An 18,428-nucleotide genomic window follows, 5' to 3' on the forward strand; every position below is an offset into this window, starting at 1 on the left:
CCTGGAGCACACTGATGCTGTGTCTTAGGATGAATCCCCTGTCTTGTCTATTTTACAGTCATGAAGCTTCGCCTGCAGCTTAACATTCTCAATATATGTAACATTCACAAGAGTACCAAGCCTATTTTCCTATGCTCCTCCTCTGAATCTATACAGTCTCACTTCTTCATGCAGACGTGAGGAGCTTCAATAAGAGAGAGCAACAGAACTTTGAGATCGGAGAAAAATGGCACAGAGCGACCGTTAAAGGATGAAAGTCGGCGCGATGAGAAGGCAGGGAAAAAAGTTCAGCTCTTTCTCACAAGACACAGTCATCCATTCATGGAGAGACTGAGACCACAGTAAGTCCACTTACTCCACGTTTTACACACCAGAACAATGGCTTATGTAACTACTGGACTCTTAGTGGTTGTTCCATGGCGTTGTTTCTAGAAAACGCCCTAATGATCTAGGGCAACTTTTAGCCTCGGGCAACTGATGAAACCTCCAACCACACACGCTGTCAGAGCATTTTAATGCATGAACACGTTCGTGGTCAGATGTGATGTATGTGACATGAAGTTCAAAACCTTTACCTTTGCGCTGTGTTCATCCATCTTCTCAGACGCAGACTCTGACATCGTGGACAAACTGTAACAAAAAAAAGAAAAGTTGTTTATGCTTTTAAATGTTTTTCTGCAATTAAATGTTTAATAAATTTAATGCTGTCTATTGGATATATGATAACATTTTCTTTTCTATGTCCATATAAATTTCCACTCGCTGTATTTACTTACAAGGAGCGATTACAAAATAATATCTTTATAATGTCAAAGGGTGAAATTATCAAACTTGTTTTTTGTTTTTTTAAAAAAGTAATTATATCTTTATAATGTCAAAGGGTGAAATGATCAAACTTGTTTTTTGGGTTTTTTTTAAAGATTAAAACTATAAGAACATTTATTCAACTAATAGTGAGCAGACAATGAAATTAAAATTCCAACGTTAATGTTTACACAAAGAAATGACCAGTGGAGGGCAGCAGCAGCAGCACCGTTCTAAGTGAGAGCATGTATGCAGTACTTTCCTTACTAGACCAAATCATTTTCTAAGAACTATTCTCTGTTTATAGGAAACTAATATATGATGTGTATTAATGGTTAGAAATGTATAATTACACCATCTAGAAAACAGACCAGAAGGGCTAACACTGTTAAACTCCGCCTCACATGCAGGTTTTTATTCCTCGTTGTTTAAGGTTTACTCTGTAGCTCAATTCACAACAAAAATGTACTGCAGACACCTGACAGGTATTCTTTGATGTTAATCATGAATTTAATCAAGTGACTGCTTCATGTCCTCTTCCCTCAGGAAACCATCTGCTGTGGCTGAAAGGGCACTCTTGTCCTTAACAAAAGACATCAATAAGCTGCTGAAATAACCTGGTGAATATTTCATTAGTGGAGTCTTTTGTTGTCAGAACTGAAGTGGGCCAGGCAGCTTCCACATGTCACACAGCATGTGCAGAGTAGAACAGCCTCGTCGGAGGTCATCTGTCAAAGATCATGTAGCTCTGCCTGGTCCTACAGCATTTGAACTATAGATATCTAACCTGTCTGAAAATCACTCTAGTGTAAATGTGAAACGTTTAGCCTTTTTTTCAATGATATTTCAGTTTCTCTGTAGTTCTATCTTGTGTTCTGTTTTCATAGTGCAGTCACCTTGGGAGAGTCTGTGTTCCTGTGACTTCCTGCAGCCTCTGCTGCAGCATGAAGAGCTCTGTGGCGTACCGCTCCTCGGCTTCTGTGGCCTCCTGCTGGTAGTGAGCCCTCAAACGCTCCATCTCTTGTGTGTGACTCTGCTCCTGCTGCAGGTGTTTCTCCTGAGCCTCAGCCTGTAGCCTCTGTAGCTCCTCCGTCGTGGAGGTAGGCGGTGTATCAACTGGCTCCTCTGGACCTAACGTGGGTAAAATGTCACAGTCAAGGTGCTAAGGAAGACATAAAACTGAAGACATTTCTATGTCTTCGTAAGTCAGCTGGTCCTGCAAATTTGAAGTTTGTATTCCGATTACAGTAAATATAAATGCAGAGGCTAGAAATTAGCTAAAAGATGACAAATATTCCAGGAACAGCTGAAAGGTAATCAAAACAAATAGGCTCAGTGATCATTTAAAGTGAGGTCAAATCTGCTAAAAGAAACTATACAAAAATCTATAACCAAACAGCTTATACCTAACAGATATTATATCATAGACAATATAGCTTCGTCTTTTGATTATTGTTTGCCAAGCAAAAATATTGTGAGAACTAAAGTGTCACAACTGGACAATCATTTTTTATTTAAATATTACTCACCTTTGCTTGGAGAGGAAGTAAAGTCGGCGACCTGCACACGCAGGTCACAGATCTCCTTCTCACTGCTGCTCTTCAGCTCATCATACGCCTTCTGCATCTCCATTATCTGTGACAGAAACGGCAGCAGATTAGTCCTTGTTTGTCTCCTTTTCTCTTCTTTGAACAAGCTCAGTCTACAGCTTCTACCTTGTTCCCTTCAGCTCGCAGCTCAGCCTGGAGCTGTGACAGCCTCTCGTGCTCCCGCTCCATCTTCTCCCTCACCTGCTGCAGACGTTGATAAAGCTCTACAAAAACAGAGAGCAATGTGCCTTATTATAATTATTATTAGAGGCATGGAATGCAACATAAAACCTTTTCTTTAAAACATTTGAATGTCAACAGTGTGAAGACAAACAAAAACAACAAACAGAAACAAAAGAAAAGCAAATGTTCTTTTTTTTTTAATTTAAAGAAATGTACCTTTAGTCTCCAGGACAGTGGCGGTGGATTCACCTGTTTGTGGTCTGACCTCTGAAGGCACCTGCTCACTGACAGAAACATTCTCCAAAAACTCTTCACCAAACATCTTTTGGTAAGACTGAAAGAAACAATATATTTTTGTTAAAATAATTGTCTTCTTTTAAATTAAAAAACACTGTTGATGAAGAATTACCAGAATAATTTTGCGGCATTCTTCGGAAACTGCATGTAACAAGTTTATTGGCTCATCTGTAAAAAATAAGATAGAGAAAAATATATTCAGTGGATATTGAGATGATTTTTATATCTGGATTTGCTTTAGAAATTCCCTCTCAGACAAAAAAAAACATCATTAATGACACTTTAAAGAATCTCTGCAGGGAACAGCTGCTTCCACTTTAAAGAATCTCTGCAGGGAACAGACTACAGCCTACAGACTACAGACTACTAGAAATTCCCTCTCAGACAAAAAAAAAACATCATTAATGACACAATCTCTGCAGGGAACAGCTGCTTTGCTACAGACACAAAGGAAGCTGAAGCCTCACCTGGGTCACTGTGAACTTTCTGGCTCTGCATCTTCGGCTCAGCAGTATGTGTGAGGGCATCTGCCTCCTCCTGCAGCAGTTCCAGCTGGGCAGCATGGAGCTGTGAGAGGCTGAGGCGCTGGGCCTCCATCTGCAGTCTGCACTCACCCTGAAGACGGAAGAAGAAGATACAATTATATTTGATACTGGGCTATTTGACAGGGAAAAAAATAGACATTACTAAATAAATTGAGTTTCATATAATAATGAGTCACAATAAAGAACTGAATATACTATAGAACCCAAGGTTTACCAATTTGAGAAGCACAGAATGTCACAATCATAAATGATAATCGAATTATAATTGCTATGTCCCAGCTGTAGTAAAAATAACTCAGAAATTACAGTCCAATACTTGTATTTGAAGGACACCATTTTAGAGTTCTCCTTTGAATGCATGTCTATAATTACTAGTATTACATCCATAGAAACCTTAAACCAGATTAAAATGGTTGCAGACCACAAGAGTTTAATAACACATGGAATTCAGAACAATTTTAAATTGTGCTTCAAATCAGTGCAGCTGACTGCGTAAACAACTCAATCCCACCACTGTGTCAGAGCTGTGGCACACCGCAGCAGTTGTCAGGAGGAGAGAGCATTCATTATCACTTCTGTTGAAGGCAACAAAAGGCACAGGGTGAGGTCCCTTTCTCTGACGATACATAATGCATTAGCACTAATTATTTAGGGGCAACACAATTATGAAACAGTGATTGTGTTACCTTTGATTTGGGATGTTTTGGGTGTTTTTTCTAAAGCTCCCAGAGGACTCTAAATTTTAATTAGCTCTGTTAAAAGTGCTTTGTACCGGGGCAGACTGTACCTGCCGAGTCCTTTCAAAGCTCCGAGTACATACATGTTGCTGTTTCATAACAAGACACAGCCAGACACAGACAAGCAGACGGCAGTGGTTATGGAGCTAAGTGAGATATTATTTAAGGTGTTCCTGTTGTGCTGAAAAGCTGCCAAAACAGTCTTGGCTGAACTACTGCAGCAAGCTCATTCATAACTGTGCATTTCTGTGACAGTTAATGACAATCACCTGCCTCTGAAAATGTCTTTCTTTTTTTTTAGGTACTGTTTTAATTTTTTTTGTACCAACATTGAACCTTTTTCAAATCTGTTTATTGATGTGACTATTTAAACTGTATTGTTAGGTGTGCAAAATGTTAGTTGTTTTATATTAACACATTAACACTTCTTATAGCTGCTGTTATTTTCCTGCATTTTCCTCCTTAAGTGACAGTGTCGGTATTTATCAGCTAAAACGAGACCAAACTGGAAAATGAGTATCTATTTATTGCACTTTATAATGTGTGAGGCTAAGTCAAGAGCAGGATATTAGCTTTGGTGACATTTACATGCTCGGTTGTTCCTTCTCCCTCCTCTGCTCTCTGGCAAACGGCAGGATCAGTGTGACAGTCATCCATCTCATCTCTGTTCACCTAAAGATGCGAGAAATGATGTGGTATTACTACAGTGATTAGGCCTCTGCACAGGTACAGCAATATATGACAGACATACAGACAGAATGTAAGAACATGGAGGTTACTTAGCACACGTCTAATGGTAAAAATAAAAAGGAAAAACACAAATAATGACAGATAAAGTGCATTTATTAAAACAATATCTGAAGCTTTTGTCCAGTCATTGCCTGACTTGTTTTAATACCATTTGATTATAGACTTATAATAATAATTATTACAGCCTTCCATTCTGCTTTTTTAACACAGTTTTATTTTTGTTTTGTAAGTATCTACAGTTATTTTTAAAGCTTTTAGAAATAAAAAGTCAAATACTAAACTTAGTTCAAATTAAAGGGGATTTTAACTTAAAGGTCTTAACCTCAGTTTAAACATTTACAGCATCACAATGCTGCTGCACATCACTGGTTCATTCTATGGCTTTATTGGTTTACTCATTACGTGTATGTCACTAAAAAGATAGCAAAATATTTTTTTAATGTTTTTATTCTGTTAAAAAAAGTCCCTCAACCATGTATCAATGAACATCAACTAAAACATTTTGCCATTATCTTTTTTATGTGATGCATGGTCTGTCCTGAGTTCAGTTTCAATAAAGATTTATTCATGATAGCATTAAAACTGACTTTCTTTTTTGCAACCACAGGAGGTGACAGAACAGTGAAAAAAACCCACAGGTGAAATGGTAGACATGAACTATTCACTGCCTTTGACCTGGTGTGACAGAGACACTGCTTGAAGTGACACAGACACAGAAGTGACTGGTGAAAAATGGCTTCTCACCTCAAACCCTTCACTACCTGCAGGACGGAGAGAGACTAGAATGTACAGGTTTCTACACAACAGCAGCGATTTTAAATCTATGACATGAGTGGCAAAGTGGCCGAGCCAAAGTGAGAGTCAGACTGTGGCAATCTTTTCTCAGCAGCATCAGGTGGAGGCAGCTCATAAATATTGCATAGTGTTCCTTTAAAAGTAGAAATGACAAGAATAACAAGTCTTGACACACTGCAGCTTTGAGCAGTTTGTACTCTGGCTCTGCCTCAATTTTTTATTTATTTTATGTTACAGCGTCATGTGGCTACGAATGCAGTCTTTTTTGTCTGCAATAATTGCAGATAGTCGAGAATAATGCATAAATTTGATAAATGCCACATGGCAACAGCAAAATAATGAAACCTCTAATTTAATGGGATTCACAGATGCAGAGAAAAAGCGGCTGCGACTGTTGCACTCACTCACTCAAGTGCTGCAGTAAATGCATGTGAATGAGCGCCTACCTGTTTGCTGGTGTTCTCCCCGTCTACACGGTGTCCCTTGCTGGAGCCCTGTGTTCTGGCCCTCTGCTGTGAGCGTGACACCACCTGGCTCTTCATCTGAGGATTCTGCTTCTTCTGCGCTGCGGCACTAGTTGCTCTCCTCTTCTCCTCAATCGACGCTGCTGCTGCTGCCTCCTCTTCCTCCTCCCTCTGCGTGTCTCCTCTGCTGCCTGGCAAAGAGATGCTCGGTTTGTGCTCCTGCCTGGTCTTCTGTCGTTTCTTGCGTTTGTTGTGTTGTGAAGCTGTTGTTGGTCTCTGTGACAAGGACCGTCCTTCAACAGGTCCCTCCCCCGAGCACTGGACTGTGGCTGCAGACGGAGGCTGCGAGAGCTGCTGGAGATCCAGGGTCTGTCTGATCTCGTCTCTCTCGGCTTCAGCAGCCCGCAGCAGGGACTGAAGAGCTTTTATCTCCTCTCGCAAAGACTGAGTCTGAGAATCATCAGAAGCTTGCTCTTCTTTCTGCTTTCGCATCTGCTCTTGGTTCTCCTCCAGAACTTTCTCCAATCTTTTATTTTTCGTCATGACCTCTGTGTTTTCTCTCCTCACTTTTGTCAGCTCTTCTTCAAGCTGCTCTACTTTGTTCTGTGTTGACAACAGTTTCTCGTTTACTTCAGAAAGCCGATCAGTGATTGTCTCCTTCTCACATATAGTGACTTTAAGTTTTTCCATCAGCTCAGTAGTATCTTTTTCCACATAGACTGTATGTGTCTCCTCCATTCTGACATCCCTTCGAGACTCCAGCTTCCCAATCTCAGACTCAAGCCTGGTGATTTTTGTCTCAAACTCAAGCGTCTCCCTCAGTGTCTTCTCTTCCAAGTGCGTCTTGGCCTTGACGAGACACATGTATTCTTCCTTCAGCTCCTGATAATTTACCTCAAAATTCTTCTCAGCAAAAGAGAACGTTGTCTTTTGGTTCTGAATTTTTTCTTTCAGTGCATCTACTTCATGTTGGATTTGATTCTTCTCTAGAGTCAAAAAGTTAATTTCTTTACATTTTGCAGTAAAGTCTTCTTTTAAAGTGTCATGTGATTCTGTCAGTGTTTTCTTTTCCAACTCCCAGGATTCTTCTTTGTCTTTTGCCTCTTTTTCAAGCACATCCGTCCGGTTTAGCAACGTCTGAATTTCATTTTCCAGTCTCTGTCGTTCTTCTCCCTCCTTTCTTAGCTCTTCAAGCTCCACCTGGAGCTCCTGCAGTTGCTCTACCAACTCATCCGCTTTGGAAGTTTGCAAAGCCAAGTTGAGGTCTTCTTTCAAGCCAAGAATTTGATGCCGAAGCTCATCTCGTTCTTTGGCAAAGTTCTCCTTCTCTAACCGAGACAAAGTTAGCTCTTCTTCATAATTTAGACGCAGCTCATCCAGGACTTTCTGATGTTTGATAGCAGCTTCATTGAGGAGGTTTTCTGTGTTCATGAAGTTCTCCCTCTGCAGGTCCTCCCGCAGGTAGGTGAGTTCTTCCTCATGGCTGAACAGGAGCTGAGTTCTCAGGCGTTCCAGCTCTGCTTCCTGTGACTCAGCCATGCGGTCCAGCACAGCGTCTTTTTCCCTCTCCAGCATCTCCAGCTTAATTTTGTAGTTGGTCACTTCTGATTCGTGCTTCACTTCTGTTTCTTGTGCGGCTTCTTGAGCAGCTGCAAGTTGACTCTTCAAACTGTCGATCATCTCCTGGAGGCTCTGCACTTCCTCCTGTTGACTTTCCTGAGATTTCAGATGGTGGGAGACCAGCTCCACTTTCTCATGAGCAGAATGAAGATCTTTTAGAAGATCCTCAATTTTAACCTGTAGGTCAAGTTTTTCTCTGGCAATGTGGTTTAGCTCGAGTTTGGATTGATCGTGCGTTGCTTGTGTTTGCTCTAACGTCTCCTGAAGCACCTTAATCTTAGCATTGAGACTTTCCATCTGAGCGGAGCTGTCGCTGGAGCTCTGAGACAGTTGTACTTTCAGGAGCTCCAGCTCAGTACTGTGTTGCTGAGTCATTTTCTCCACTTTTTCTGAGTGTTGCAAATTAATCTCCTGCTTCATCTGAACTATCTGCTGACCATACACCTCATCCAGCTCTGCCCTAAGAAGTTCCAGCTTCCTAGCGTTCTCCTCCTGCATCTGTTGGACGGTGTCACTCTCCGTCACGCTGCCCTGGTGACAGCGTCTCTGGAGCTCCTCCACCGTGCCCATAAGCTGCATGATCTCATTAGAAGACATTCGTTCCTTTTGTTTAGAGGTTGAAAGTTCAGATTGACAACTTTCGAACTCTGCTTTTTCTTTAACTAGCTCTTCTTTTAAACCATCTAACTCAGCTCTACAACTGTCTAATTCAGACTTTGTGTTTGTTAACTCACTCTGGCATTTTTCAAGCTCCGATTCTCCTGCAGCCATTTGCCGTTGGATGTCACGCAGACATTTTTCGGAGGACTCACTGTCCTCCTTCAGCTGTGAGACGGAGCATTCTTGCTCTGAAATGATTCTCTTCTGTTCTGCTATTATTAAGTCCTTTTCATCAGACTGTTGTATAACATTTTCATCTGTCCTTCCCACATTAACGAGTTCTTCCCTCAGCGAGGCCAACGACCTCTCATGCTGTGTGATTATTGCAGTTTGCTCTGATATGACAAGGCTTTTCTCTTCCAGGGTTTGTGCAAAAGACTCCTGTGAGGTTCTCAACTCCACCAGCATCTGATCCCGAGATGAAATGACTTTTTCCATATCGGTAATCAAGAGTTCCTTTTTGTTTATTGTTTGCATAAAGGTCTCTTCAGATCGTCTTCCCGACTACAGAGAAAAAGAGATAAATATAAAGTTATAAGATATTACATAATTACAAAAAACATTATGCTTTTTAAAATGCTTAAAAACTAAACTTTGTAAATTGATCTTCAGCATTCCTGGCCATTGTTACAACCAAACTTTATTTATTTTTTCATCAGTCTAAAGAGGTATTTTTACAAAGCAGTAGTTCATGTGGCCATTGTTACAACCAAACTTTATTTTTTCATCAGTTTTTTCATCAAAGAGGTATTTTTACACAGCAGTTGTTCATGTTACGCATTTCAAGAAATTAACATTTCTGCCATTTTCATCTAAATTCAGCATATGAAGTTTTGGAAAATGAACATACTGTTGAACACACATAAAAACATGTACTGTATGAAGCTCTAGTGGCAACACACTGTCAAACTCACCATCTCCATCTCGTTCAGCTGGTGCTGTAATTGGCTGATGTGCTGCAGCTGCTCACTGCTCCTCTCCTGGTGCTCCCTGACCTCCACGTTCACTTCCTCCAGCTGTTGTTGGTACTGGATAAGCTGCTGCCTGGCCTGCAGAAGATCAGCTGCTGTGCTGCTGTGGCTGGTGTTCCTCAGTGTCTCTCCTGCCTGGAGCTATGACCATTAGTCACAGCAGAGAGCAGAGTCAGAAAAAAAAACATGTGAAAATACATTTTACTTTTAGATCGGGTGGAAGCTTTCGCCCACACAATGAGTGACTGATAATTGTACAAACAGAAAAAAAGCAGCGCCACAAAACTACTAAATTACCTGTATTAAAGAGGACAGAAAATGGGAAAGTAAGACAGTAAAACATTCTCACCTGCTGGAACTGGATCTGTAATTTTTGGCTTTGTTCTGTCAGCTTCAGAAATTCTTTCATAATCTCGTCCTTCTCTTCACGAGCCTGCTGAAGATTAGCCGTCAGCTGTGTGATGATGCCATCTCGCTGCTTTAGAGCTGCTTCAAAGTCCTGTAGCTAAGAAGTAAAATGGAGTAGTGTAATGTGACCACACATTTAGCCATAGACAGCAGTGTACAGCAATGAGAAACAGACTTTTATGAGTTGTAGATGAGGAAATACTACACTAAAAGAGTAAAATCTGTGACATAGATACCTGCTGCACTTCGTCTGTACCAAAGCTGGCTCTGATTTCCTCCAGTTCTCGATTCAGCTCCTCCTCAGTCTGCGTTTTTACATCCTCCATAACTTGCATTTTGTCTCCTTGAACCTCCACCTCCTCCTAAACAGGAAAATAACAGGTAGGAGTTAACAAAACTGACACCAGGTTTGCCTAAATGATACAAGCTGAAGTCTAAAGTCACCGCCAGAGCAACAGCTGTCAGTTACAGGAGCCAGGAGCTGGATTTTATTGAACATCCATCATTTATTTTAAAAAAAACTTGACTGATACCAGAGATGAACGGAAAAAAAGATATACAGCATCAAGTAAAAATCTACCTACAGAAAGCCCAAAATTCAAAGCAATCCATGAAAATCTGTCATTAAAGTTTCTATTTATAGTACGGAGACAGAGCACCAAACATCTACTCAGCCAATCCCATAGACGAACGTCCCATGAGGAATGTAGAGATGGTAGAAATGATGCTGCTGCTGAAGTGTTAACACAGCATCAGCTGCTTGGGTTAACACATTTTCATTGTTGGGTCCATGATGGAAGGTCATATATAATAGGGTGAGATACAGGAGGTACATATAATCCTACAAACTACACACTAAGCCAATGCTTTGGACTCGTCTACAACAACTTCCAGATTTTTCCTGCTTCAAATTCCCTTTTTGCATCAATCAGACGACTTTTGTCTGTTCTGTTCAAGGAGAGTGTGAACAGTACTTTGTGTCCTCACTCCGTCTTCACCTTTTTTTTCCCATTCAGCTTTCTCACTCAGTTTTCCTTCTGCTTCCAGATATAATGTCAAACTCTGTTATCTCTCAAAGTCAAGCTTTAAAATAAAAATATACTGGTTTAGAACAAAATTCTACAACATTAACGTCAAATACTATCCCAGGTGGTAAATATTAAAATGATCAGAAAAGAGTAAAACAGGCTTGGTTAGTGAGGTACAGGAAAACTAGCAGGAGACCAAACTGTCAAGCAAATAGAGGCTAGATACGGCAGCCAGAGGGTTTGTTAGCAAAATGACAAGCAATGACACAAAAGAACTGGCTTTTGGGGATTACTGTACCCAGACAAAATCCTTGGTGAACATCATTAGATTCTCTGTCATCTCATCGTGGCACCCATTTACCTGTTAATTCACAATGATGTCATGAGATAAAAAGTTTGGTAATGTCATGTTTAAAATGTTGGCTTTATTAGGAGGATGTCACTTGAAATGCATTCTCTCCATCATATCTTTTAACTGTTGTTTTGTGCTTATTCAAATGTCATGACTATGCACAGATTTACTATAGTTTCATTCGTAAAATATTAGACTTTCAATTCCCCTAAACATTTAATATTAAAATAAATATTTTTATCATTTCTATATAAATCCCACTAATATATACCAGTGTGTCAGTTCCTATAACAGCAGCTGGATTAACCATCAACTGCAACTTAAAGCTAAGACTTTTCAAAGAATAAATGGGCCTCATTGTTAAAAGTAAACCTTTTTAAAAAAATAAAGCCTTGGGAGCAGTGAAGACTGTCATCATTAAGTGGTGATCATATGGTTGTACAGTGACATTAAGCAGACCTGGATGTTTTTTCTAAAACTTAATAAGACATGAAGAAAGATGTTTTTTTTTAGGCGTCAAAGAATCTCCTGAACCACTCTCATTTATAAAGAGAAAAGCAGGAATTAAACTGCTCTTTCTTTAAAAGCTCTTTACACGAAGGTTAGCACCAGCTTTGACCACAAAGGAATGACTAATACAGTCATTGACAGGGACACGTCCTTTTCAACTCGTAATAAGAAACCTTTTAATTGTAGAGTTTTAAATCACTGCTTGTCCTAAATGTGATAACATATCTTTAGGAATGTTCACTTTACCTCTGAGGAATAATCTTCAGCAGTTGTGGACACTTCACTCTCCGGCTGCAACAGGAATTTAAAACAAATTAATCATTTTATATTTCGAACAAAAAAACCCCAAAACATTATGAAAATTGCACAGAGCAAAACACAAAAATATTTTTTCAATTTTATAGCCCCACTAGTTGAATCTCACAGGATAAAAGTAACTCTTACTGAGGCCTATTTTGCATGGAGTGCAGAACGGGAGGACAATTTAGCTTTAATTGAAAGCCCAACATGAGCAACAACACCAGCTGTGAGTGTAAGCCTGATTCATGTTGGATTCAGGTTTGATGTGGAGAATATAAAAGATTATTTTTATCAATAAACTTTTTTGATTGTGTCTTTTCTTCCATAAATTGACTAGCCTTGACTGTCTAGGATTTCAGAGAAGGCTAGAAGCAGCGAGTCCAAACCAAATATTTCTGAAAAAATTGAAAGGAAACCAAAGACCCTGACAGACTTGTTTGTGATAAAAAAAAAAAAAACAGCACCAGCAGCAATTGTTCTGAAAAAAATAACAAAGACAAAGTGCAAGTGGGAAAACGATTTATCTGCATTAATTATTTCTAGCACAGCAGCATATGGGTTTTATAAAGATTCGTGACTTTGTTTTGGTTTGTTGCTACTGTGTGAACAGCACAGGTCGATCAACGACCTCAAAAATGACCGTATGAACGATCAAAGACATAAATAAAACCCTACATTGTGCTGGAAAGTGTTACTAAGCCACAGGGTTTGGTTTCGTAAGACTGACGCCTCTCAACTGCTTAAAAGGCAGTTGTCTGTTTCCATAGCAACCAGTAGTTTTGTGGACTCATTCTTCAGTAAAGGTACAGAGGATTCAGGAAAAAAGACACTGCAAGGTGCAGATAAAAAAATATACATATTTAATGAGAAAATAAATACGTGATCAGGCTTCTTTATGTATGAAAATGTACTAAGGTCTGAAGGTCAATAATTATTATAAGGAAGATGAAATTAAAGATTAAATTAAACTTCAAGGCCCAACACAGACTCTGTTCATGGGAAATCTTTTAGGAAATTGACCTATTGGCCTTTCGCTACATCATACTACATCACAAAGTGAGTGGGTGAGTCTGCAGTACCTCTATAGTGTAGGTCTGGTCATGTTTGACAGATTCTCCGCTACGCAGTGTCTTTGCAAATGTAAACTCCGTAGTGGGTGGATCTCTAGCTCCTTCTTTCATTCCATCCTGTCCTCCACTGGAGACCTCCTCTGTGTCCACAGACTGATCAGGATCAGCCTCACCCCGTTCCTGCGAGTCCCCCTCCAAGTCATCCCCAGTCTTCTTTTTCTTCTTCTTTTTCTGCTTCTTCTGCGAGTCTGCGTGAGCTTTTCTCTGGCGGTACTCTGCCAACTGGAGAGGGAACGTGACACAGGCAGTGTTAAATTTAGAACATCTGAAAACTTTTCTTTACCAAACGTTATATTTGAACGTTAATGATGGAAAGTAGCTAACATCTAAGTAAACGGTTAAGTAACAGTGTAGTTTAAGCTTCCAATTTTCTGACCCTAACGCCCAGACATTATGTAAGGATGTAGAAAAATAATCAAAAAGAAAGTTTACTTTTTGGCCCTGAAATAAAAGCTGACACCTACTGTGTCTCTGCACAGTTTGGGTAAACCCAAGTGAAACATCTTCCAGAAAATGTAGCGTCTTTTCTGCTGCAGGTCTAAGTTCAGCCTCTTCTGTCTATTCAATGCAACACATCTCACTAACTGTTCCAAGAACTAATCCTAATTAAAGGGATTACCTTTTTTTTAAGACAACCTGAAGAGTCTGTCCTGACACGGGATAAATGTTTTACTTCAAGCTATACCACATTTTAATTTAAAAATGTAAACAACTCAGGCATTTACAGAAAAATACATACAATAAAAGCATACTTTTTTAATTAATGAATTAATTACTGACATTACAAACATTTTTTTTTTGCATTTTGTATTAGGCAAAGTAAACTGCAGCAGGAGCAGAGGCAGATTAAACAGCAGACAGTTCTTTGACAAGTCTGATTGGCTGTTTGAGTAGGAAAGGTTAGAGGCAGACCGACTGAGGCAGCGAGTGGGCGTCGTGATCACGTCCCCCACCTACAACTAAAAACCTCAAAGGGCTCTTGATCTGTGCTTCTGCCCTCCTATCCTCCTATCCAAATATATACCCACCGAGCACCTGAGTTTGTGATAGGAAACCCATCAAATACCAGTGATGTATATGAACACTGACTTCATTAGCCATTCTTTACATCTGACAGAACTGCAGCAACAGCAGAGAAGCCTGTATTTGAAAGGCATGTCCAGAGAATTCCCTGTAAAAAAAAAGCAGATTTACAGGGAGCCCTCGTCTCTGACTGAGCTGCTTATAATAGTGGGCTGACATTTTGGCAGGGCAGACCACAGCACTGGTGGAACATATGGACTAATGGAGCCTGTGTGGCTCCATCACCATCTGAGGAACTGAGACTACGTAGGTGTACCACCATCTGCTGTCTGAAAACATTCACAGAACGATTTTTTGATTTTTTTTTTTTGGAGGAGGGGAGGGGTGCCAATAGTAGCTGACAACACTGATACCTCCTCAGTCACTGCAGTCTGCTGTGAGTGGCCGTGGTGCTAATGAGGCCACGGCACCAGTGTTGTGTCTGTCGGTATGAACAGCGACACGTGTCAGCGACAGACACTGTTCAAACGTGTTTTCCAGGAGGACATGTCAGTAAATAATAGATCACTGAAAAATTGTTTTTAAATCATCAGTTTTGAAATCATGTAGGACAGAAAAAACAGATTTTTTTCAGATGTATATTTTTGAATTATTGTCCTTTGAATTTGTTGAAATAATGAAATCATATGGTACTTTTAAAATTACACCAAAGAAGATTTTTAGGACATATTCTTGTGAATTTTGTTCGAAAATCCTATAAAACAATTAAAAAATATATGTTCTTGGGTGTTATAATAAACAATGTGGCACTAAGCTGAGAAATCACAAAATGCACAATATGGGGCACTAAGCTGAGAAATCACAAAATGCTTTATTACTTTATTACTGCTGATCAATTGCAGCAATATTGCTCAGGTATTAGCAGAATAAAACAGTACAGCGCCTAAGAATTAGGAACTTAAAAATGCAGAATCTCCTCTTGTGGAGCAGCAAAACATAACACAAGTCCCATGAGTTTGGTCTTGTATATAATCTATGGGTTTTTATTATAAAATCAATAATGAATCTTATAAATGTGATGATACAGGGACACCAGAAACACAGCAAGTGTATTTTAAGGCAATATATTCAACATTTCTCATCAACCTCTGCGAGAGTGTTCTAATATATACAAGTATGAATGTGAGACTAAAACCTCCTCAATCCTGTCTCAAGTGTCTTCTTATTTCTCATCGTCCTACATGTCCCTCTGTTTCCCTGAAACTCAAGCCACAATCAATTTCAAGTGTCCTCAAAGCCTCTCACAGAGGCGCTCGTGCACCATCGTCCTGCTAATGATATCATCCATGTTCTCTGCACCAGGAGCAACACAAACCTGAAAACAAAATAAAAATAAAAAACACATCAACAGTGACATGACATGAAGGTCAGACTCCACTCACCACAGCATCACAGAGTAATGCAGGGCAATGCTGAGTCACCTGAAGGATTAACTATCAGGCCTTATCTAGTAAGTGGATCAACTCCTACCTCAGGTGTCCTCAGCCTCTCCAGAGCTGCCTCACACTATCACTGATCTAACACCTACTTCTGTTGCACACAGCTCAGTATCTGGTCTGCAAAATATGGGGTCACCTCTTCACCATGATTATAAAATGGTTATTTACAGTTATAGCCAAACGTGTATGAAATATGCATCAGAAATCAGTCCTTTTGAACTACACTTTGACTGTGTCTCTGACTGTTCCCTCCACAGACTCCACCTCCACTATTTACTCTATTGCGTGTGTCAAGGAGATAGAATAAAGGAAGCTGGGAACAAACAAAAATCATGACGTTTGCATCCTTCTGGACCAAGGAAGCCAGCGCTTCACATTCCTCCTTCTGGTGGCAGAGAAGGAAACAAAAATGGGGGAAAAAAGATTTTTAAAAATAAACACCTTAAAGTAAGAAAGTGTATGTCACATCCAGGAGGGTTTTTTTTATCTCAAAAATTGTAATATGTGGCATATAATAAGTAATTAAAAAAACACAATTAATAACCACATATAAACCAAAATATAGTTGTTACCCCCCCAAGGAAAGCCATTTTCTGTCTGATGTCTTGAAACAATAAACCAGGTCACATTTAGCACTGTACTGTACTTATTGTATGGTGTGACTCTGCTGTTGCTTGCACAGCAATTATTTGCAAGCCTGTTACACAAGACACAATGGAGAGTTCAACATGGATGAATTTCCCACAGTAACTAAAGGCTTTTCTATTCTATACTGGAGTGAGCCGATCCATTATTAAGCTATCACCACGGTTGCTAATTGACTCTGATATTCACCTTTGGACATTTCTTACAGCAGAGGGTTGTTTCTGAGCACATGGTTGTGAGACACTATGGAGAACAAGGTGTAAAATGCTGCAGAACAGTGGGGCTCTTTCTGGAGCAAAATGCCAGAGACTTCACTACAGAGATGGTCTTTCTTAATTTTTTTCCTGCTGTGCAAACCTCACATCCACACATTTACATTGGAACTTAGACTTTTCACATGCCACGGGGGAAAGTGTTCTAATTGATGAATCTGTTCAATGATACCTCTTTCACACCCAGCTTCAGTGGCCACAGTGAGATGCATTTGTACAAGTTTTTCGTCTCTATCCTGGAACAACCCTTTGCCGTTTGTCTGGGCCAGTACGTAGGTGGTTGGGTAATGGTAGGCAACTGAGGGATTAAATGCGTTGCCAAAGAAATCATCTGCATGGAGATGATGTTTGTTCAACTGGATACAGACTCATGGTAGCCAGGAGCTACACATGGTGCTACAACTGACCAGATATTAGGATCATAACACTCATAACCGACTGACCAGATATTAGGATCATAACACTTTAAATGTCCCAGGCCTGTAAATCTCTGCTGCAGAACCCGTCACATAATTCTGATAATTATTTTCAAAATGTTCTATCTTGTGTCTCTTGCTGTTCAGTTGCTAAATTTCCTTTGAGCCACAAAAACCGGTTCCTTGTAAGAATCCACTGTGCATGTTTAACTGAGTAAATGTAATGTAAACAATAATTATACTTTTTATCTGTGACATACAAATTTTTCCATCAGTCCCACACACAAGCCATAATAGTGAAAAAACATAATTTTGAATTTATTTGACATTTTTGGGGGAGAAACAGCAAAGTATAACTCTATATCCATGACAATTTATTTCTGGGCCGTGCTCCTTACAAATGCAAAGTAAATAACATCGAACAATGAAGTCGTCGTATACGTGGTTTATAAACTAGCGAGGGTCACATCGCTGTGCCTAAAGTGATCATACGACAAGTAGCAAAGAGTTTCTTTCAGGCATTTAAATGCACAAATATTGATTGTTTGTGTGCACTAAATGTGGAGCTGCCACAAGGCTGTTCAAACATCTTAGCAGTCACAGCTGCATGGCCTTTCGTTTATTTCAGTAAATGAATTGTTATGGCCTTCGTGCATGTTGATAGAACAATCTGTGGTTACTTCTCTGCACCATCAGCATCATGCAAAAACAGCTGAATGTTTGGGTGGGGTGAAGATGTAGCTGCCCTGACCTATTTTTTGATGCCGCTTTGTGATAACATCAATAATAGGTCATCGCCAAAAGCACAAGACTGTTGAAAAAAAAAAGGGGCAACTGCCCCAGGCCAATTTTGTTGATGGGGGGCCCACAGATGTTGCTGGGCTAAACACAGTAATTAAATCTGTGACTGAGTTTTTTCTATGATCTATGAAATTGTATGTCTGTATATCACCCATGTCTGGGTCCTGTGATTGATAGGAAATAAAAGGTAATTTCTTGCTTGCTGTCATTTTCTGTGCACAAAGCGTAACATGTTTAAAACTTGTTTTTTGTATTTTCTATACAGCACGTGGCTTCATAAGTGGTGGTACTGTTTGTAATAGTGTTTACAATAAGTCACAAAGCTAATATATTTGTCATGAAGTCCAGCCAGTTGCTACTAAAATGTGGGGCAATGTTTGGATATGTCCAGTAAATCCAGTTCCACCTGCCTGTCAGCCTCAGTCTCCTACCGGCATGTAGGAAATGTCTAGGGCTTCACATTGCAAATTGCTTCACGCTACTTAGAAAAGTGAAAGGCAACAGTGCGGCAGAAAGATGACAAAAGGAGGCAGTGGCTGTAGCAGTAGCTTTAGCCGGGCTGTCAGTCTGTCTGACTGACTGTCTGGCTGAACGGCCGGGCGGCCAGGGGGGACGGCCGTTCTCTCACC

The 18,428-nt window shown here is 40.0% G+C and overlaps 1 protein-coding gene across 6 annotated transcripts in view; it reads right to left on the reverse strand.

The window, feature by feature from the left end:
• akap9 (A kinase (PRKA) anchor protein 9) overlaps positions 1 to 18,428 on the reverse strand; it is a 54,046-nt gene that overhangs the window by 33,526 nt on the left and 2,092 nt on the right. For 4 of the 6 annotated variants that reach the window (XM_025064883.1, XM_025064884.1, XM_025064886.1 and 1 more), the window contains exons 3-17: positions 13,093 to 13,365; positions 11,960 to 12,004; positions 11,150 to 11,212; positions 10,060 to 10,185; positions 9,765 to 9,920; positions 9,359 to 9,556; positions 6,147 to 8,948; positions 4,744 to 4,827; positions 3,341 to 3,488; positions 2,986 to 3,041; positions 2,793 to 2,910; positions 2,520 to 2,617; positions 2,334 to 2,439; positions 1,701 to 1,935; positions 576 to 630 (exon numbers count right to left, since the gene is read on the reverse strand). In XM_025064883.1, the coding sequence (XP_024920651.1) occupies positions 576 to 630; positions 1,701 to 1,935; positions 2,334 to 2,439; positions 2,520 to 2,617; positions 2,793 to 2,910; positions 2,986 to 3,041; positions 3,341 to 3,488; positions 4,744 to 4,827; positions 6,147 to 8,948; positions 9,359 to 9,556; positions 9,765 to 9,920; positions 10,060 to 10,185; positions 11,150 to 11,212; positions 11,960 to 12,004; positions 13,093 to 13,365 (4,563 nt within the window). Of the gene's footprint in view, positions 1 to 575; positions 631 to 1,700; positions 1,936 to 2,333; positions 2,440 to 2,519; positions 2,618 to 2,792; positions 2,911 to 2,985; positions 3,042 to 3,340; positions 3,489 to 4,743; positions 4,828 to 5,649; positions 5,667 to 6,146; positions 8,949 to 9,358; positions 9,557 to 9,764; positions 9,921 to 10,059; positions 10,186 to 11,149; positions 11,213 to 11,959; positions 12,005 to 13,092; positions 13,366 to 18,428 lie in introns of those variants that run through there. The other 2 variants (XM_025064885.1, XM_025064887.1) reach the window with 2 other exon arrangements.

Source organism: Cynoglossus semilaevis, chromosome 18 (assembly GCF_000523025.1).
Source record: "Cynoglossus semilaevis isolate Cse_v1.0 chromosome 18, Cse_v1.0, whole genome shotgun sequence".
Lineage (NCBI taxonomy): Eukaryota > Metazoa > Chordata > Actinopteri > Pleuronectiformes > Cynoglossidae > Cynoglossus > Cynoglossus semilaevis.